This window comes from Bufo bufo, chromosome 1, assembly GCF_905171765.1.
Source record: "Bufo bufo chromosome 1, aBufBuf1.1, whole genome shotgun sequence".
In the NCBI taxonomy this organism is placed as follows: domain Eukaryota; kingdom Metazoa; phylum Chordata; class Amphibia; order Anura; family Bufonidae; genus Bufo; species Bufo bufo.
Window position 1 is genome coordinate 149811215 of NC_053389.1, and position 20757 is coordinate 149831971.

The following is a 20757-nucleotide window of genomic DNA, read 5'->3' on the forward strand; positions in this document are numbered from 1 at the left end:
TGCTCTGCCAGGCCTCTAATGCAACTGTCTTCAGTTCCTGCTTGTTCCTGTGGTAATTTCCCTTCAGTTTTGTCTTCAGCAAGTGAAATGCATGCTCAATCGGATTCAGGTCAGGTGATTTACTTGGCCATTGCATGACATTCCACTTCTTTCCCTTAACCTCTTCAGAATACAGGGCGTACAGGTACGCCCTTATGTCCTGGTACTTAAGGGGACAGGGCGTACCTGTACGCCCTGTGTATTTCCGATTACCACCGCGCGGCTGGCGGTGATCGGAAGCCGGTGCCTGCTCAAATCATTGAGCAGGCACCTCGGCTAAATGCGCGGGGGGGTCCCGTGACCCCCGCATGTCGGCGATCGCCGCAAACCGCAGGTCAATTCAGACCTGCGGTTTGCGGCTTTTACCTTATGCGGCGGCGGTGATCAGCGGAGCCATCGGGTCCCCATGGGGCTGTGGGGGGGACCCGATGGCATGGAAGGCAGCGCAATGCCTTCCTGAGGCATCTGCGCTGCCTTCCGGTGACGAGCCTGTGAGATCCAGCCCCATGGATCTCACAGGCCAGAAGCTGTACGAGTAATACTCACTGTATTACTCATACAGCCAATGCATTCCAATACAGAAGTATTGGAATGCATTGTAAAGGATCAGACCCCCAAAAGTTCAAGTCCCAAAGTGGGCCAAAAAATAAAGTGAAAAAAAAGTTGAAAAAAAAAAGTTGAAAAAAAAAAGTTGAAAAAAAAAGTTTTCCCCCCAAAAATTTAAAGTTTCAAGTAAAAATAAACAAAAACTTAATTTTCCCCAAATAAAGTATTAGGTATTGCAGCGTGCGTATCGACCGGTTCTATAAACATATCACATGACCTAACCCCTCAGACCTAACCCAAAAAAAAATATTAAAAACTGTGCTAAATAAACCATTTTTTTGTCACCTTACATCACAAAAAGTACAACAGCAAGCGATCAAAAAGGCGTACGCCCACCAAAACAGTACCAATCGAACCGTCACCTCATCCCGCAAAAAATGAGCCCCTACCTGAGACAATCGCCAAAATAATAAAAAAAACTATGGCTCAGAAAATGGAGACACTAAAACATCATTTTTTTTGTTTTAAAAAAGCTGTCATTGTGTAATACTTACATAAATAAATAAAAAGTATGCATATTTGGTATCGCCGCGTCCGTATCGACCGACTCTATAAAAATATCATATGACCTAACCCCTCAGATGAACACCGTAAAAAATAAAAACTGTGCTAAATAAACCATTTTTTGTCACCTTACATCACAAAAAGTGTAATAGCAAGCGATCAAAAAGTCATATGCACCCCAAAATAGTGCCAATCAAACCATCATCTCATCCCGCAAAAATCATACCCCACCCAAGATAATCGCCCAAAAACTGAAAAAACTATGGCTCTCAGAATATGGAGACACTAAAACATGATTTTTTTTTGTTTCAAAAAGGATATTATTGTGTAAAACTTACCTAATATGTATACTTTTTTTTTTATTTATGTAAGTTTTACACAATAATATCCTTTTTAAAACAAAAAAATCATGTTTTAGTGTCTCCATATTCTGAGAGCCAGTTTTTTTAGTTTTTAGGCGATTATCTTGGGTGGGGTATGATTTTTGCGGGATGAGATGATGGTTTGATTGGCACTATTTTGGGGTGCATATGACTTTTTGATCGCTTGCTATTACACTTTTTGTGATGTAAGGTGACAAAAAATGGTTTATTTAGCACAGTTTTTATTTTTTACCGTGTTCATCTAAGGGGTTAGGTCATGTGATATTTTTATAGAGCCGGTCGATACGGACGCGGCGATACCTAATATGTATACTTTTTTTTTTATTTATGTATCGCCGCGTCCTTATCGACCGGCTCTATAAAAATATCACATGACCTAACCCCTTAGATGAACATGGTAAAAAATAAAAAATAAAAACTGTGCTAAATAAACCATTTTTTGTCACCTTACATCACAAAAAGTGTAATAGCAAGCGATCAAAAAGTCATATGCACCCCAAAATAGTGCTAATCAAACCGTCATCTCATCCCGCAAATAATGAGATCCTAGCTAAGATAATCGCCCAAAAACTGAAAAAACTATGGCTCTCAGAATATGGAGATACTAAAACATGTTTTTTTTGTTTCAAAAATGAAATCATTGTGTAAAACTTACATAAAAAATAATAATATGCATACATATTAGGTATCGCTGCGTCCGTGACAACCTGCTCTATAAAAATACCACATGATCTAACCTGTCAGATGAATGTTGTAAATAACAAAAAAAAAACGGTGCCAAAACAGCTATTTCTTGTTACCTTGCCTCACAAAAAGTGTAATATAGAGCAACCAAAAATCATATGTACCCTAAACTAGTACCAACAAAACTTCCACCCTATCCCATAGTTTCTAAAATGGGGTCACTTTTTTGGAGTTTCTACTCTAGGAGTGCATCAGGGGGCTTCAAATGGGACATGGTATAAAAAAAACAGTCCAGCAAAATCTGCCTTCCAAAAACCGTATGGCATTCCTTTCCTTCTGCGCCCTGCCGTGTGCCCATACAGCAGTTTACGGCCACATATAGGGTGTTTCTGTAAACTACAGAATCAGGGCCAAAAAAATTAAGTTTTGTTTGGCTGTTAACCCTTGCTTTGTAACTGGAAAAAAATATATTAAAATGAAAAATTTGCCAAAAAAAGTAAAATTTGGAAATTGTATCTCTATTTTCCATTAATTCTTGTGGAACACCTAAAGGGTTAACAACGTTTGTAAAATCAGTTTTGAATACCTTGAGGGGTGTAGTTTCTAGAATGGGGTCATTTTTGGGTGGTCTCTATTATGTAAGCCTCACAAAGTGACTTCAGACCTGAACTGGTCCCTAAAAAGTTGGTTTCTGAAAATTTCTGAGAAATTTCAAGATTTACTTCTAAACTTCTAAGCCTTGTAACGTCCCCCAGAAATAAAATGTCATTCCCAAAATGATGCTAACATGAAGTAGACATATGGGGAATGTAAAGTAATAACTATTTTTGTAGGTATTACTATGTACAGGGAGTGGAGAATTATTAGGCAAGTTGTATTTTTGAGGATTCATTTTATTATTGAACAACAACCATGTTCTCAATGAACCCAAAAAACTCATTAATATCAAAGCTGAATATTTTTGGAAGTAGTTTTTAGTTTGTTTTTAGTTTTAGCTATTTTAGGGGGATATCTGTGTGTGCAGGTGACTATTACTGTGCATAATTATTAGGCAACTTAACAAAAATCAAATATATACCCATTTCAATTATTTATTTTTACCAGTGAAACCAATATAACATCTCAACATTCACAAATATACATTTCTGACATTCAAAAACAAAACAAAAACAAATCAGTGACCAATATAGCCACCTTTCTTTGCAAGGACACTCAAAAGCCTGCCATCCATGGATTCTGTCAGTGTTTTGATCTGTTCACCATCAACATTGCGTGCAGCAGCAACCACAGCCTCCCAGACACTGTTCAGAGAGGTGTACTGTTTTCCCTCCTTGTAAATCTCACATTTGATGATGGACCACAGGTTCTCAATGGGGTTCAGATCAGGTGAACAAGGAGGCCATGTCATTAGATTTTCTTCTTTTATACCCTTTCTTGCCAGCCACGCTGTGGAGTACTTGGACGCGTGTGATGGAGCATTGTCCTGCATGAAAATCATGTTTTTCTTGAAGGATGCAGACTTCTTCCTGTACCACTGCTTGAAGAAGGTGTCTTCCAGAAACTGGCAGTAGGACTGGGAGTTGAGCTTGACTCCATCCTCAACCCGAAAAGGCCCCACAAGCTCATCTTTGATGATACCAGCCCAAACCAGTACTCCACCTCCACCTTGCTGGCGTCTGAGTCGGACTGGAGCTCTCTGCCCTTTACCAATCCAGCCACGGGCCCATCCATCTGGCCCATCGAGACTCACTCTTATTTCATCAGTCCATAAAACCTTAGAAAAATCAGTCTTGAGATATTTCTTGGCCCAGTCTTGACGTTTCAGCTTGTGTGTCTTGTTCAGTGGTGGTCGTCTTTCAGCCTTTCTTACCTTGGCCATGTCTCTGAGTATTGCACACCTTGTGCTTTTGGGCACTCCAGTGATGTTGCAGCTCTGAAATATGGCCAAACTGGTGGCAAGTGGCATCTTGGCAGCTGCACGCTTGACTTTTCTCAGTTCATGGGCAGTTATTTTGCGCCTTGGTTTTTCCACACGCTTCTTGCGACCCTGTTGACTATTTTGAATGAAACGCTTGATTGTTCGATGATCACGCTTCAGAAGCTTTGCAATTTTAAGAGTGCTGCATCCCTCTGCAAGATATCTCACTATTTTTGACTTTTCTGAGCCTGTCAAGTCCTTCTTTTGACCCATTTTGCCAAAGGAAAGGAAGTTGCCTAATAATTATGCACACCTAATATAGGGTGTTGATGTCATTAGACCACACCCCTTCTCATTACAGAGATGCACATCACCTAATATGCTTAATTGGTAGTAGGCTTTCGAGCCTATACAGCTTGGAGTAAGACAACATGCATAAAGAGGATGATGTGGTCAAAATACTCATTTGCCTAATAATTCTGCACGCAGTGTATTATAGAAGTAGAGAAATTGAAACTTGGAAATTTGCTAATAAATAAAAATTATTATTTTTTACTCTATTTTACCACTGTCATGAAGTACAATATGTGACGAAAAAAGAAACTCAGAATGGCCTGGATAAGTCAAAGCGTTTTAAAGTTATCACCACTTAAAGTGACACTGGTCAGATTTGCAAAAAATGGCCTGGTCCTGAAGGTGAAATAAGGCTGTGTCCCTAAGGAGTTAAAAAAACTCTTTGGTTGCTTTTGCAGTATGCTTTGGGTCATTGTCCATCTGCACTGTGATGCGCTGTCCAATGCGTTCTGAAGCATTTGGCTGAATATGAGCAGATAATATTGCCCGAAACACTTCAGAATTTATCCTGCTGCTTTTGTCAGCAGTCACATCATCAATAAATACAAGAGAACCAGTTCCATTGGCAGCCATACATGCCCACGCCATGACACTACCACCACCATGCTTGACTGATGAGGCGGTATGCTTAGGATCATGAGCAGTTCCTTTCCTTCTCCATACTCTTCTCTTCCCATCACTCTGGTACAAGTTGATCTTGGTCTCATCTGTCCATAGGATGTTGTTCCAGAACTGTGAAGGCTTTTTTAGATGTCGTTTGGCAAACTCTAATCTGGCCTTCCTGTTTTTAAGGCTCACCAATGGTTTACATCTTGTGGTGAACCCTCTGTATTCACTCTGGTAAAGTCTTCTCTTGATTGTAGACTTTGACAAACATACACCTACCTCCTGGAGAGTGTCCTTGATCTGGCCAACTGTTGTGAACAGGGGCGGATTAAGTGCATGATAGGCCCGGGGCTGTCTACCAAACTTGCCCCCCCCCCCCCCCCCCCCCCCCTCCTCCATTTTATTTTTTTTATTATTTTTTTGTATGAAGAGGCTGCAGTGCTTCATGGGCGCCACAGTCTCTTCTTAGGCCATATGACATCTTCAGACTAAAAAAAAATACCCCAAATTGGGTCCTAAACTGAAAAGTTTAGTCACCAAATTTAAAATACATATAATTGTACTAAAAAAGACATGGAGGAGAATACAGCACCACATACCTCTTACATCCAGGGACATCTCCTGTCATGTAGACCTTCTCTTTCCTCTTCTCCTCCATTTGACCCAGACCACCATGGCAAATTCTTTAAGCCGCATCTCGTCTCTACAGTTTGTAACACAGACACATTAGATTTCTCAATTTTTCCATCAACCTCCTCATCCTGGTGTCCCCACAGTGTCATCCTGCCACCCCCAATACTGTGCCCGTTGTGCTTCCCAATGCCCCAGGAACTATACTGCTGAAAAAATAGTGACCCTAATAGACATAATTGGGGTAATTTATCAAACTGGTGTAAAGTAGAACTGGATTTCCAAAAGAGCTGTCAAATATGAAAGGTGGAATCTGATTGGCTGCTATGGGCAACTAAGCCAGTTCTACTTTACACCAGTTTGATAAATTACCCCAAATGTTCCTATAGTGTCCACAGCAGCTATAATGTCCCTTAGAGTGCCCCCAGTAATAATAACAACCTCTATTGTGCTCCAGGCAATAATCCCTGTATAGTGTCCCCAGAAATAATATAATTGCCCCTAAAGTGCCTCCCCAATAGCAACACCCCCATATAGTAATTTCCACCACACTGCCCCCACATAGTAATCCCCCCATAGTAATTTGCCCCCACACAGTAATTTCCCCCAAACTGCCCCCATATAGTAGTTTGCCCCCACACAGTAATTTGCTCTACACTGCCCCCACATAGTAATTTCCACCACACTGCCCCCACATAGTAATTTCCACCACACTTCCCCCACATAGTAATTTCCACCACACTGCCCCCACATAGTAATTTGCCCACACTGCCCCCACACAATAGTTTTCCCCACATAGAAATTTGCCCCCACATAGAAATTACCCCACACTGTCGCCACATGGCAATTTCCCCCACACTGCCCCATATAGTAATTTGCCCCCACACTGCCCCATATAGTAATTTGCCCCCACACTGCCCCATATAGTAATTTGCCCCCACACTGCCCCATATAGTAATTTGCCCCCACACTGCCCCATATAGTAATTTGCCCCCACACTGCCCCATATAGTAATTTGCCCCCACATAGTAATTTGCCCCCACACTGCCCCATATAGTAATTTGCCCCCACACTGCCCCATATAGTAATTTGCCCCCACACTGCCCCATATAGTAATTTGCCCCCACACTGCCCCATATAGTAATTTGCCCCCACACTGCCCCATATAGTAATTTGCCCCCACACTGCCCCATATAGTAATTTGCCCCCACACTGCCCCACATAGTAATTTGCCCCCACACTGCCCCATATAGTAATTTGCCCCCACACTTCCCCATATAGTAATTTGCCCCCACACTGCCCCATATAGTAATTTGCCCCCACACTGCCCCCACATAGCAATTTGCCCCCAAACAGCCCCCACATAGTAATTAGCCCCCACATAGTATTCCCTCCCATAATAATTTGGCCCCACACAACCCCCACATTCTCCCCCCCCCAAATGTACTCGTTTTAACTTCCCTAATATGTCCTCCTGTGTGCCCCCCCCCAAAGTAGGCACATGAAATAAAAAAAACTAAAAAATGAACAAAAAAACGAAAAGATAAATACTCACTTACTGTATGTCCAGGGCCAGGCGCTTGCTCGCAGAGTCAGGCGCGTCACAGTGCTGCGTCCCGGCACAGGCGTGCGATGACGTCATCACGCACGCCTGCGCCGGGATTTCTCTACCGCATAGGCCTCAGGCCTTCAAGGCCTGAAGCCTATGGCGGTGATCGCGGACTGGACAGGGAGCTATGCGCTCCCGTGCCCCGCAGCAGTATGTGGGCATTCGGGTCAACGTTGGGCCCCCCAGCGGTGCTGGGCACGGGGCTGCCGACCTGAACGTGTTTTCTTCACCAGGGAAAGAATTCTGTGGTCTTCCGGGTCTTTTGGTGTTGCTGAGCTCACCGGTGCGTTCCTTCTTTTTAAGAATGTTCCAAACAGTTGTTTTGTCCATGCCTAATGTTTTTGCTATCTCTCTGATGGGTTTGTTTTGTTTTTTCAGCCTAATGATGGCTTGCTTCACTGATAGTGACAGCTCTTTGGAACTCGTCTTGAGAGTTGACAGCAACCGATTCCAAATGCAAATAGCATGCTTGAAATGAATTCTGGACCTTTTTTCTGCTCATTGTAATTGGGATAATGAGGGAATAACACACACCTTGCCATCGAACAGCTGAGAAGCCAATTGTCCCATTACTTTTGGTCCCTTAACAAGTGGGAGGCACATATGCAAACTGTTGTAGTTCCTACACCGTTCACCTGATTTGGATGTAAATACCCTCAAATTAAAGCTGACAGTCTGCAGGTAAAGCACATCTGTGTCGATGTCCCAATATTTATGGATCTGACTGTAGCTTAGCTCAGGCCCAAGTTAGGCACAGTAGAGTGAAGTTTAGTCAGAGAGCAGCCATGATGTAGCTGCCTGCTGGAGGGAGGCCTCCTGCCTCTCTGCTCTCTCACTGTTGGCTCCACAGTCCAGGGTTAAAGGGATTCTGTCACCAGTTTCTTACCCCCCCATTTAAAAATATGGTTATGTTCATGGAGCTCTAGCGATTCCTAATGTGGTCTTATAACCGAAATCCGTAGGCTCATTTTGTCTAAAAAACGTTATAACTAACCTGTCATTCATCTCACAAATGTGCCCAAGGGGATGATCATGTCTTCCAGATGCCGCCCGTACCCGCCGCCGTTTGTGCCCAGCTCCTCCTTTGCTGTAATCAGCGCCGCCTCAGAATCCTTTGCTACGCCTCCGGCTCTCCCTCACTCCCCCCTCCTTCTTCTCTAACATCCCGCGCGTGCGCACAGGCCTTTGCCTGATGCGCCCGTGCAGACTTCTCCGTTCGGCTTCATGGAGCGAAGTGCGCATGCGCCGTCACTTCGCTCAACCACTTGTTTTTTAGACAAAATGAGCCTACGGATTTCGGTTATAAGACCACATTAGGAATCGCTAGAGCTCCATGAACATAACCATATTTTTAAATGGGGGGGTAAGAAACTGGTGACAGAATCCCTTTAAAGCCTACAAGATTTAGCCCAGAGATGAGAAGTCCACTTCTACAGCTCACTCCTCCGGGGTGACCAGTGACAAGCTGCAACTGCAAGTATTCAAGGGGATTATTGTATTTTCCTAAAGTCAAAGGATAGCAAACGACCATACTTAAAGGCTACCTTTGCAATTAGGTGTAGGACACAGCTTCCGGCATCCACACCTCCCAGTTTAAACCCTGAGGACAGATAGGCCATCTGTCAGAAAAGCACTGGAAAATACAGGTTCAAGGATTCTGAAAATCACCTTCAATTCAAGTTAGAATCAGGCGAGAGTTTATACCAGTCAAATACTTTTTATACTTCAAAAGCCTAGTCTGAAGCAGTAGCTTTCATATATATTAGGGCTGCACGATATGGAAATTTTGTGCGATTGTGATTAGGGCCCTAAAAATTGCGATAACGATATGCGATGCAATATTTTAAGGGAATTGTTCTAGAGGTCTATTTGCTTGGATTTTCCCATATGAGCCGCTGAAGCGGCTGGGTATGACATAGTTATGGGGGATCTGTGGATGATGCACTGTTATGGGGGATCTGTGGATGATGCACTGTTATGGGGGATCTGTGGATGATGCACTGTTATGGGGGTTCTGTGGATGGCACTGTTGTGGGGGCTCTGTGGATGGCACTGTTGTGGGGGATCTGTGGATGGCACTGTTGTGGGGGATCTGTGGATGACGCTGTTATGTGGGGGATCTGTGGATGATGCTATTATGTGGGGGATCTGTGGATGACGCTATTATGTGGGGGATCTGTGAATGACGCTGTTATGTGGGGGATCTGTGGATGACGCTGTTATGGGGGATCTGTGGAGGATGCTGTTATGGGGGATCTGTGGAGGACGCTGTTATGGGGGATCTGTGGAGGACGCTGTTATGGGGGATCTGTGGAGGACGCTGTTATGGGGGATCTGTGGAGGACGCTGTTTATGCGGGATCTGTGGAGGACGCTGTTATGGGGGATCTGTGGAGGACGCTGTTATGAGGGATCTGTGGAGGACGCTGTTATGGGGGATCTGTGGAGGACGCTGTTATGGGGAATCTGTGGAGGACACTGTAATGGGGGATCTGTGGAGGACGCTGTTATGGGGGATCTGTGGAGGACGCTGTTATGGGGGATCTGTGGAGGACGCTGTTATGGGGATCTGTGGAGGACACTGTTATGGGGGATGTGTGCTATGACACATAGGGCCATGAGGGGGGCCAGCATAAGACACACATATAGCATCTTATGCTGGTCCCCCTCATGGCCCTATGTGTCCCCTCATGTGTCCTAAGCTGTGCACATAACTGGCTTTGTGTGTAAAGTATTTTACTAGTGTGTGAAACAATCTCTCTCCTATTGATAACATGGCCAGCCTCTGTACTCACTGTCACTATGAATGCACTGCAGTGAGCGGCAGCGAGCTGGCCGGCCGGCGCGTGACTGACGTCACTTAGTAACGCTCCTCCCACTTCAGGAAGCAGGAGCGCTACTAAGTGACGTCAGTCACGCGCCGGCCCGCTCGCTGACGTTCGCTGCAGTGCATTGCATTCATCGTGAAAGTGAGTACAGTGGCTGGACCTGTTATCAATAGGAGAGAGCTTGTTTCACACACTAGTAAAATACTTTACACACAAAGCCAGTTATGTGCGCGGGGCCCCTTCATATATAATTGCGGCATTTTCGGGTCGGCCAAATCGCCATATCGCATTTGCCGATTATCGCGATTCTATTATTTTTTCGATTTATCGTGCAGCCCTAATATATATATATATATATATATATATATATACAGTACAGACCAAAAGTTTGGACACACCTTCTCATTCAAAGAGTTTTCTTTATTTTCATGACTATGAAGGCATCAAAACTATGAATTAACACATGTGGAATTATATACATAACAAACAAGTGTGAAATAACTGAAAATATGTCATATTCTAGGTTCTTCAAAGTAGCCACCTTTTGCTTTGATTACTGCTTTGCACACTCATGGCATTCTCTTGATGAGCTTCAAGAGGTAGACACCTGAAATGGTCTTCCAACAGTCTTGAAGGAGTTCCCAGAGATGCTTAGCACTTGTTGGCCCTTTTGCCTTCACTCTGCGGTCCAGCTCACCCCAAACAATCTCGATTGGGTTCAGGTCCGGTGACTGTGGAGGCCAGGTCATCTGGCGCAGCACCCCATCACTCTCCTTCATGGTCAAATAGCCCTTACTTTCAAAGTTTTCCCAATTTTTCGGCTGACTGACTGACCTTCATTTCTTAAAGTAATGATGGCCACTCGTTTTTCTTTACTTAGCTGCTTTTTTCTTGCCATAATACAAATTCTAACAGTCTATTCAGTAGGACTATCAGCTGTGTATCCACCTGACTTCTCCTCAATGCAACTGATGGTCCCAACCCCATTTATAAGGCAATAAATCCCACTTATTAAACCTGACAGGGCACACCTGTGAAGTGAAAACCATTTCAGGGGACTACCTCTTGAAGCTCATCAAGAGAATGCCAAGAGTGTGCAAAGCAGTAATCAAAGCAAAAGGTGGCTACTTTGAAGAACCTAGAATATGACATATTTTCAGTTGTTTCACACTTGTTTGTTATGTATATAATCCCACATGTGTTAATTCATAGTTTTGATGCCTTCAGTGGGAATCTACAATTTTCATAGTCAGGAAAATAAAGAAAACTCTTTGAATGAGAAGGTGTGTCCAAACTTTTGGTCTGTACTGAACAGTGAACAGCATCACACATGATGATTTTGTGTATTCTAGGGCTATATTCCTGTAAATGCTATCAGATTCTGGAGCTATATTCCTGTAAATGCTGTGAGATTCTGGAGCTGTATTCCTATAAACTCTGTCAGATTCTGGAACTGTATTCCTGTAAATGCTGTCAGATTCTGGAGTTGTATTCCTATAAACTCTGTCAGATTCTGGAGCTGTATTCCTGTAAACGCTGTCAGATACCGGAGCTGTATTCCTATAAACTCTGTTCGGATTCCAGAGTTGTATTCCTGTAAACGGTGTCAGAGTCTGGAGCTGTATTCCTGTAAATGCTATCAGATACCACCCACCAGTAAAACTGAAACCCAGAGAACCGAGATCAGATACCCTCAGAGAACCCATCCCCCAAGCCCTTTAGTTAGCACAGATTATTCTTGCGTTGGCAGGGCCTGCAGATACAACGCTCTTCTTCTACACTGCTGGCTGTGAATCATGAGAAAATGTACAGTACATTTAACATGGAGCTGAGATGGCTTTCACGGTGGGATTATAGGAGGGCAAAAGAACAAAAAAAAAAAAACTCCTGGGCCTCTACCAACCTCCTGAAGACATACAGTATCTTGTGGTACTTCTTGTCTGCACACTGTGGTACTTTTTGACAGACTATTACTCTGCCTGTAATCTTTTAATACATGGGATCTGTTTTAGGGTCTTGATTTACTTCTCCTCGGCCTCTCTACTACTTCGCCCCAACACTCAGACTTACTCCCTGGCTGTTTTTCAGGACCCCATATTGTTGACATGAGAGCAGACCCCCCTGCCCCATGATGTCACTGCTTGGAAGCACAGCTGGCACAATGCAGAACTCACCTCTGGAACTTGCTGTGGCGCGTCCCCATGTTCACACTCATTCTCTCATTCAGAAGCTTTTTTGTTCATGCAAACAAGAGGTTAATGCTCAGCAGTATGTGACTGTGTGAAGTTCCTGCACAGAGAGGCTGGGGTCTGCACTTCACCACTGGAGGGGTGTGTTCCAGTCAGTCAAAACAAAACTGTCCACCCGGTGTAGAGAGGAGGTACCGTATAGGAGGAAGCAGAACAATGCTTTTAGGAGAGAATACCATAATGCTTCCATGACCGCACTAGAAGTTCAGAGAGGACATGAAGGTTTTGGTTTCCTCCATAGACATCATTGTCCACATTATATATAATATTCATGTCCCGCTCTGTGAAACTTCATTGGAAAGAATGGAAACCTTAGGTTTCCCAAGAGGTTGTCCAGAACAGGGGCGTAACTAGAAGTGACTGGGCCCCACAGCAAATATTTGTAAGGGCCCCAACACCGCGCTTCGCACCTCCCTCCTCCTGTGTAAACCCCACTCCTTTGGCACAGTGTAGAGGTATACTGTATATTGTGTGGCACAGTGTAGGCTATATGTGTATAACATAAACATATTTCATATGAAAACTTACAGTTACTTGACCCTTGGGGATCTCGGACACCACTTCAACACTTGGCCGGGGGCCCGGTGGAGCTGATGTTGTGCTTTATCCTAATGAGAAAGATTTCATAATAAGGATTTGGAGAAGGGGCAGAGGGATAGCAGAGAGGCTGGTGCTGCTACTAGGGGGTCATACCATGGGGGGGGGGGGTAATAAAGCCCACTATAATCCCCCCCCCCCCCCCCAGTAGTAATAATTCTCCTTATAATGTGACAGTGCAAAAATACCCCCTTGTAATCCCCCCAGTTGAGCTAATGTCCCCATAGTGCCCCCATAATGTCCCAGTATAAAATACCCCTATATAGTGCCCCCAGTAAATTCCCCCATAGTGCTCCTCTCCCCCCTTCCTGCTAGTGCCCCCCATAATGTACCAGTATAAAATGCCCCATATATAGTGCCCCAGTAGATGCCCCTCAGTGTCCGGCCTCTGATAGGCTGCCGGCCTAGTGTCCCCCATAATGCCCCCCAATAATGTGCCAGTAAGTGTCCCCAGAGATGCCCCCCATCATGTGCCAGTATCAAGTGCCTCTCTCCTCCCCCCCACATGTCCCAGTATCATAGTGCCACCCCCCCCAATGTGCCAGTATCAAGTGCCTCTCTCCTTCCCACCCCCCATGTGCCAGTATCATAGTGCCAAACCCCCCCATGTGCCAGTATCAAGTGCCTCTCTCTTCCCCCCCATGTCCCAGTATCATAGTGCCATCTCCCCCCCCAATGTGCCAGTATCAAGTCCCTCTCTCCTTCCCACCCCCATGTGCCAGTATCATAGTGCCAAACCCCCCCATGTGCCAGTGTCAAATGCCTCTCTCTTCCCCCCATGTCCCAGTATCATAGTGCCATCTCCCCCCCAAAAAAGTGCCAGTATCAAGTGCCTCTCTCCCCCCCATGTGCCAGTATCATAGTGCCAAACCCACCCATGTGCCAGTATCAAGTGCCAACCCCCCCCAAGTGCCAGTATCAAGTGCCTCTCCCTCCCCCCCATGTGCCAGTATCAGGTGCCAACCCCCCCCCAGGTGCCAGTATCAGGTGCCACCCCTCTCCCCCCCATGTGCCAGTATTAGGTGCCTCTCTCCCCCCCCCATGTGCCAGTATCAGGTGCAACCCCCCCCCCTCCCAGGTGCCAACCCCCCTCCCCCCATGTGCCAGTATCAAGTGCCTCCAGCTCCCCCCATGGCAGTAACAGTCGGGTATTAAAAAAAAATAATAAACACTTCTACTTACCTCCATGTCAGCGATGCGATGCAGCCTCTTCCTGTGTCCCGCCCTGTATGTCCATATATGGAGTCAGTGCTTGTATTTCAGAAAAGTTTCTGCTGGGATTCAAACCCACGACCTTCTGTATCAGAGGCAAAGCACTTAACCACAAGACCATAAGAGCTGCCTTGCTGCTGACTGAAAAAATATGATACTTCTACTGTTATAGCTGGCTAAGTGTACATCTATACACATGACAGCTGCTCATATATAGAGATATAGCAGAGCTGAGTGTGCTGGGACAGCTGTCATATAGAGATATAGCAGTGCTGGGTGTGTTGGGGCAGCTGTCATGTGTATAGATGTACACTTAGCCAGCTATAACAGTAGAAGTCTATTATTTTTTCAATCAGTTGCAATGCAGCCTTTATGGCTGTGAGGGTAAATGCTTTACCTTTGATACACTGATACATTGGAGGTTGTGGGTTCGAATCCAAGACACATCAGGAGACTTTAGGAGACAGTAAGATTAGATCACATTAGCGAGGGGGCCTGGTCAGCCGCTGCTGTGAAGGGGCCCTGAACATTAAGACAAGAATCGATATTTAACTAACTTGAAAATAAACTGTCACACACGCTGCCGGGGCGCCGGGCCCCGAGGCAGCTGCTTCCTCTGTAGTTACGCCACTGAGTCCAGAAATAGAAAAAGGGTCTGAGCGTATGTGGGCCATCATGTAGGCTTTCCCTTACGTGTTAATCGAGTTTTAGAGCACAGAGAATGTGCAAAACTAAAAAAGCAAGTGGGGTGCCCCAAAAGACAAGGGGGTACTCACCAGAGGAGGATGTGCTCAGCACACAACGCCTTGAAGAGTATGTAATGACAGCGAAGGTCACTGCTGCTGAGCGTGGCCCCTCCAGGAGTAATGTACGCCGGAGATTGACATCGATACCTCGTAGTGAAGAAGACAAAGAAGGCTCAAAGCGGCGCAGCCTAGGGGGTTTTCTGGTTACATAAAAAACACCATCATTCAACCTCACTGGGTTATATCATATGGAACAAAAGACCGGCACTTCACTTCTTGTCACAAATCTTTGCTTTATTCAAGCATGGAGGAGAAACAGCGCAGATACGACACGTGTTTCGGCTCGAAAGCGAGCCTTTTTCAAGCATGGTAAATTACTGCATGAAACACATTTAAATAGTGCGCCCATATCGGCGTCAAACGTGATGACGTCACATCACCATAGAAACAGAAGTACACAAAACATAAAGCACCACAATTACAAACATTGTTGCAACATGGTCCCAATGCTGTTGAATATTTGATTAAATCTTATAGCTTTGATTAGAATGGGCTTTACAGAAAAACGAAGTTAGCAGATGGCATGAGGTGCAAAGATACAGCAAATACTATTGTTGATATAATTACCCTGAGAAATTAATCTCATACAGGCTACATATAACTTAGGGACATCAAATCTTGCTGCTTTTTTCATTTTTTTTTTCATTTTCTCTATGACTAGACAAATACAAAATATATATTAAAATACAATGACAACTATTGTCTATTGCAAAAAAAGAAAAAACTTTTATATATCTTACAAGAATGCACTCAATTCGTATTCCCGATTTAAACCTCCTGGTTCAATGGTCTGCAGGGTATGAATCCAAAAACTTTCACGTTTTTTAAGTAATAGCAACCTGTTACCACCTCTGCGTGGTGGCAGCACCTGCTCGATGATCTGGAATCTTAGTTGTGAAACATTGTGAGAACATCTATCAAAATGGAAAGGAATAGGTAACAGTAGATTTTTCTTACGTATGGTGGATTTATGGTTACTGAACCTGTCTTTCATTCTGGTAGATGTCTCACCAATGTACAACAAGCCGCAAGGGCACTTTAACAGATACACAACATAGTTGCTATCACAGGTAAAAAAAACTTTTACAGGAAATTTTTTACCAGTATGTGGATGGGAAAAGGATTCACCCTTAATTACCGCAGAACAGTGAACACACTGCAAACAGGGCAGGGGCGTACATAGAAATCCTTGGGCCCCATAGCAAGAATCTTAATGGGGCCCCACTAACTCGGTCCACTGGCCCATCCCACCACCTGCCCTGGCTTCTCCCCTGCCATACCCCCAGCAGTTGCAGCCGTGTAGACATTAGGAGCTACTTTCACACTTGCGTTTCTATTTTCCGGTATTGAGATCCGTCATAGGGTCTCAATACCGGGAAAAAACCCGCTTTTGATTGTCCCCATTCATTGTCTGAGGGCACTGTCCACTATAAGCAGCACACAGGGGGTGCTATGGTGGTGCTGGCATAATAGTATACCAGTGCCACCATAGCCCCCCTTGCCTTATGAACTGTCAGAACCTCCTAATGCATACCTCAGCTGCTGCAGAACATATAAAGCTTCGTTCACATCTGTGTTGGGGCCTCATTCGTGGATCAGGTCATAAATGCTGGACACAATTTTATAGCCTGGAAGATGGAAACCTGACAGATCTCATCATAGTCAGCGGGATCCGTCAGGTGTTGTCGTCCATGAAGTGCCAGATCCGGAACTGCAGTGATTTTCGTTGTTGTGCTCCTATGACGGCAGAACAGCGACCGTCACCAGCACAGAAGTGAACAAGTAATACACACCTCAGCTGCTGCAGAACATTATAATAGTGACAAGGGAACTACAAGTCTCATCATCACCAGATTATTATTGGAAATTAGGGAGCAACACAGGGAGAGGTGAAAGTGGAGAGAACTACAACTCCCAGCATGTCCAGGCTGTTATGATCAGATACAAGTAGATATTACACAGAGTATAAGGCCGGGTTCATATCACCGTTTAGTTTTCAGTTCTTCTGATCCGTCAGATAAACAGAAAAATAAAGAAAAAAAAAATGATCCTGTATTTCAAGCATCAGTTCTGCACATTTGGCATCCGTTTATGCCATTTCTGTCGGAGATCCGTTATTTTAGACAGAAAAAAGTCCTGCATGCAAAACGGAAAACTAAACTGTGATGAGAATCTAGCCTAAGAAAAGAGAACTACAACTCTCAGCATGTCCAGATTATAGGACATCATCTAGTTGTACCAGGTAAGAGCTTTAAAAAGAAATAACTATAACCCCCAGTATGGCCAGACTTATTATGGGTCATTAGTATACATTCCAAAGAGGGGGTATAAGAGGAGAGAACTACAACTCCCAGCATTACCAGCCTGTACTAGGGCATACGTTTAAATTACATTGAGAAACATATAATACGACAAAACTACAACTCCCAGCTTTTCTAGGATGTTATGTTATCCCAGAACACCACTAACCTCTCCTTCAGGCACCACACAGAAGCCCCGCCCCCTCACAGTGATATGCCACAGGTCTTTCACCAGTCCTCTGCACTGGTCACATGATGATGACATCACCAAAGGTCCTTTAGACTTCTGCTGCTCTGCTATTCATTGGCTTCCTGCACTGGTCACATGGTTGACATCACCAAAGGTCCTTTAGACTTCTGCTGCTCTGCTATTCATTGGCTTCCTGCACTGGTCACATGGTTGATGACTTCACCAAAGGTCCTTCGTCATCTCTTACTTTCTCAGGTAGCCATACCAGTGTAATTAGTGGGCGGGGCCTATCCTCCTCTGCGGGCCCCCTTCCCCCAGGGGCCCCATAGCAGCTGCGTGGTCTGCCTCTATTGGAGGTACGCCACTGAAACAGGGAAAAGTGCCCTTTTTTGGTGTGGAAAGGAAAAGTTGACGAGGCCTATTCGTGGTACCACCTATGTCTGCTTTAACGATGGTATCTCTAATATTTTTAGTTCTCTTGTAGCAGATCATAGGTATATCACGAAATTCGACAACATCTGGGTAAGCTGCACGCATAATCCCCCAATGTTTATTGACCACATGGCGGAACTTATTAATCCATGGGTGATATTTGACAATAAACGGAAACCGTTTATTATCATTATGGGGCTTAGATATCTCCATTTTGCTGCTACATTTCTTCATCGCAGAATCCAATAAAGGTCTGGGATATCCCCTCAAAGAGAATTTTTTGGCGATCTCATTAAATCTGACCTCCCTCATTGATTCGTCTGACACAATTACGCTTAAACTGTGAAGAGGGCAAAGACTACTTTACAGAAGGTGAATGGTTACTGGAGTAATGTAACAAACTGTTCTTTTTTTTTTTTTTTGATGTTGTTGAGGAAGGGTTGAGACGTATGCATATATATCCATGCATGCCTGCAAACACGTGCGGGCATGTATGGTATATATATGCATACATTAACCACCGCATCATGGGGTGATGTGCGCAGATGTGCCCAGCATCTGCGCACGTCAGCCCATGGTGATCCCCAGGGGCTCATGGTGGCCCCTGTGGGAAATATGTGGTCCCTGGAAGCTATGCCCCCTTATAATCCCCCTTATATTAGTATATATATGTGCCCCCTTATAGTTAGTATATATTTCCTGTATGACCGTGTATATATTGGCCCTGTATGGCAAGTGGGGACATATGCATGTCCCCTGTATGTGATGCCCCAGATATATGCGAGGGTGTGTGTATATATAGATATGTGTGTATGTATGCACACGTGTCTATGTATATACACTTATGTCAGCATGACAGTATGTATGTGGGCTTATTGCTGCCCATTCATACCCCCGGTTTTGTATGTGTATGTGTTTATAGATGTGACCCAAGCATCTGTGGATATATATATGTATATATGCAATTCCAACTCTTATCAACAGAGTTGTTTAGAGAAAAACTTGTGCTGATAGCCTGTAGGATAACGGCTGATTAGCATCTAGTCCCCTTTTGTTCAGGCCCCATGCAATCAAACTCTTTGGCACCGTTTGTGAGGGGGCCTTCTAACCAGAGACATCATAACCTGTTTTCCACACCTCTGCCCCATGGCCATGCCCATTACTCCCAGCATTTTTGGGACTAGGGGGGAGGACTAAGGCACACTATGATGTCACATGCCTGAGGAAGGAGGAGGGGGGCTGGTTTTGGGCTATAAAGCCCCAAGCAGGGCAGAGGCGCGGTCTCTTGGATTCCTGGACTGAAATGAGAGACACATGGGAGCTGCACCCTGAAGGATGGCTGAGTACCCCTTTTCCCTCCAGACCCCTAATACACCTGCCCTGATTCACCCCTTCCCTGCCACCAACTCATACCTCTGTAGCTGCCCTGTAATCTGCCTGCATACCCCAGTAGTAGCTGAGTGTGTGCTGCTAAGGAATGTATGTGTATTGTACAGCTAGAGTGTGTGGTGGAATTGGGAATTGTCTAGTGTAGTGAGGTCTGTATTGTGGTGTGTGCGTCTATATGTATATATATTTATAACGATTGATCTATAAATATATATAGATATAGCGTATAATTAGACTTGTATTGTTGTAAGTGACCCCCCTCCCTGGTAAACCCCTATTTCCCCCCCTGGTTATCCAAACCCCTACTCCGTGTTACTGGATACCCTGATCCCCCAAACCCTTGCCTTATTGTATCCTTGTTTGTACCCCTGATCCTGTGCCACTGGTTCCCTGATCCTGTGCCCCTGATTGTATTTGTGGTTCAGTTACACCCCCCCTGATGACCCCCACTGTATCTCACCCCTATTACTGTATTAGTGTCTGTGGACTACATACACTCCTGTAGTGCCACCGTGTAACCCTCGTCGTACCCTGTAGGGACAGTGAATAGTCAGGTGGGTTGTTATATACTTGTATGTGTGATCTGTATAGTTAGTTGATGGGTGGAATTGGGAACATGTAGTGTAGTTTAGGATTGTATATTTAGTGCTGTATTGTTAGTGTATTGTGTGCGTAGTGTATTGTAAGTAATAAATACTGTGTTACTTGTAACTATCTGTGTAACGTGTAGTTATTGGCGATAGTTAGTTAGTAAGGCGCATACAGCTAGCATAGTGATTAGTGTAAAGCATAGCGAAAGTATTGTGTTATTAGTATATAAAGGTATAAATGGGCGGAGTCATCAATAAATGGCTCCTCCCATTTATGAATATTAATTATTGATATTTGCATAAATATTAGTGATTAATATTCCCCCTTACAGATGTACAAATCGGTCTGTATACAATTATCATGACCTTTTATTACCAAAGTATCTAAAAAATTTATCTTATGTAGGTCATGCTGAACTGTAAAACATAACTCAGGCCATATATTGTTTAAATACTGGGTGAACTGCTCAAAGGACTCGCAGCCGCCCCGCCATACGCAAAAAATGTCATCTATAAAACGAAGCCAAACAATACACGATTGTATGTATAATGGATTTTTATATATAAAATTTTCCTCAAGCCAGAACATGTAACTATTTGCGTATGGCGGTGCGGCATGCGAGCCCATCGCGGTACCCCATTTCTGCTGAAAGACAGCTGAAGACCTCGTGTCTCTGAAACACAAAATTGATAAACATTGCAGTGATCTGCAAAAGGACATTGAAGCCACTAAGCGAAAAAAATATACACGGGATTAGGAGGACTATCAGAGCAAAAGGGTATATAAATGGCAAGACTCATTGGGCACAGCTATTCCCTTAACAAGACGCTT

General features: G+C 44.3%; 1 protein-coding gene across 1 annotated transcript in view; it reads right to left on the reverse strand.

The window, feature by feature from the left end:
* The window catches only part of LOC120999523 (F-box only protein 44-like), a 40218-nt gene extending 27725 nt beyond the window's left edge, over nt 1-12493 (reverse strand). The window contains exon 1 of the mRNA XM_040430465.1: nt 12335-12493. Coding sequence (XP_040286399.1) covers nt 12335-12375 — 41 coding nt within the window. The 5' untranslated portion in view covers nt 12376-12493. The remainder of the gene's footprint in view (nt 1-12334) is intronic.
* Between the last annotated feature and the right edge of the window lie 8264 nt (nt 12494-20757).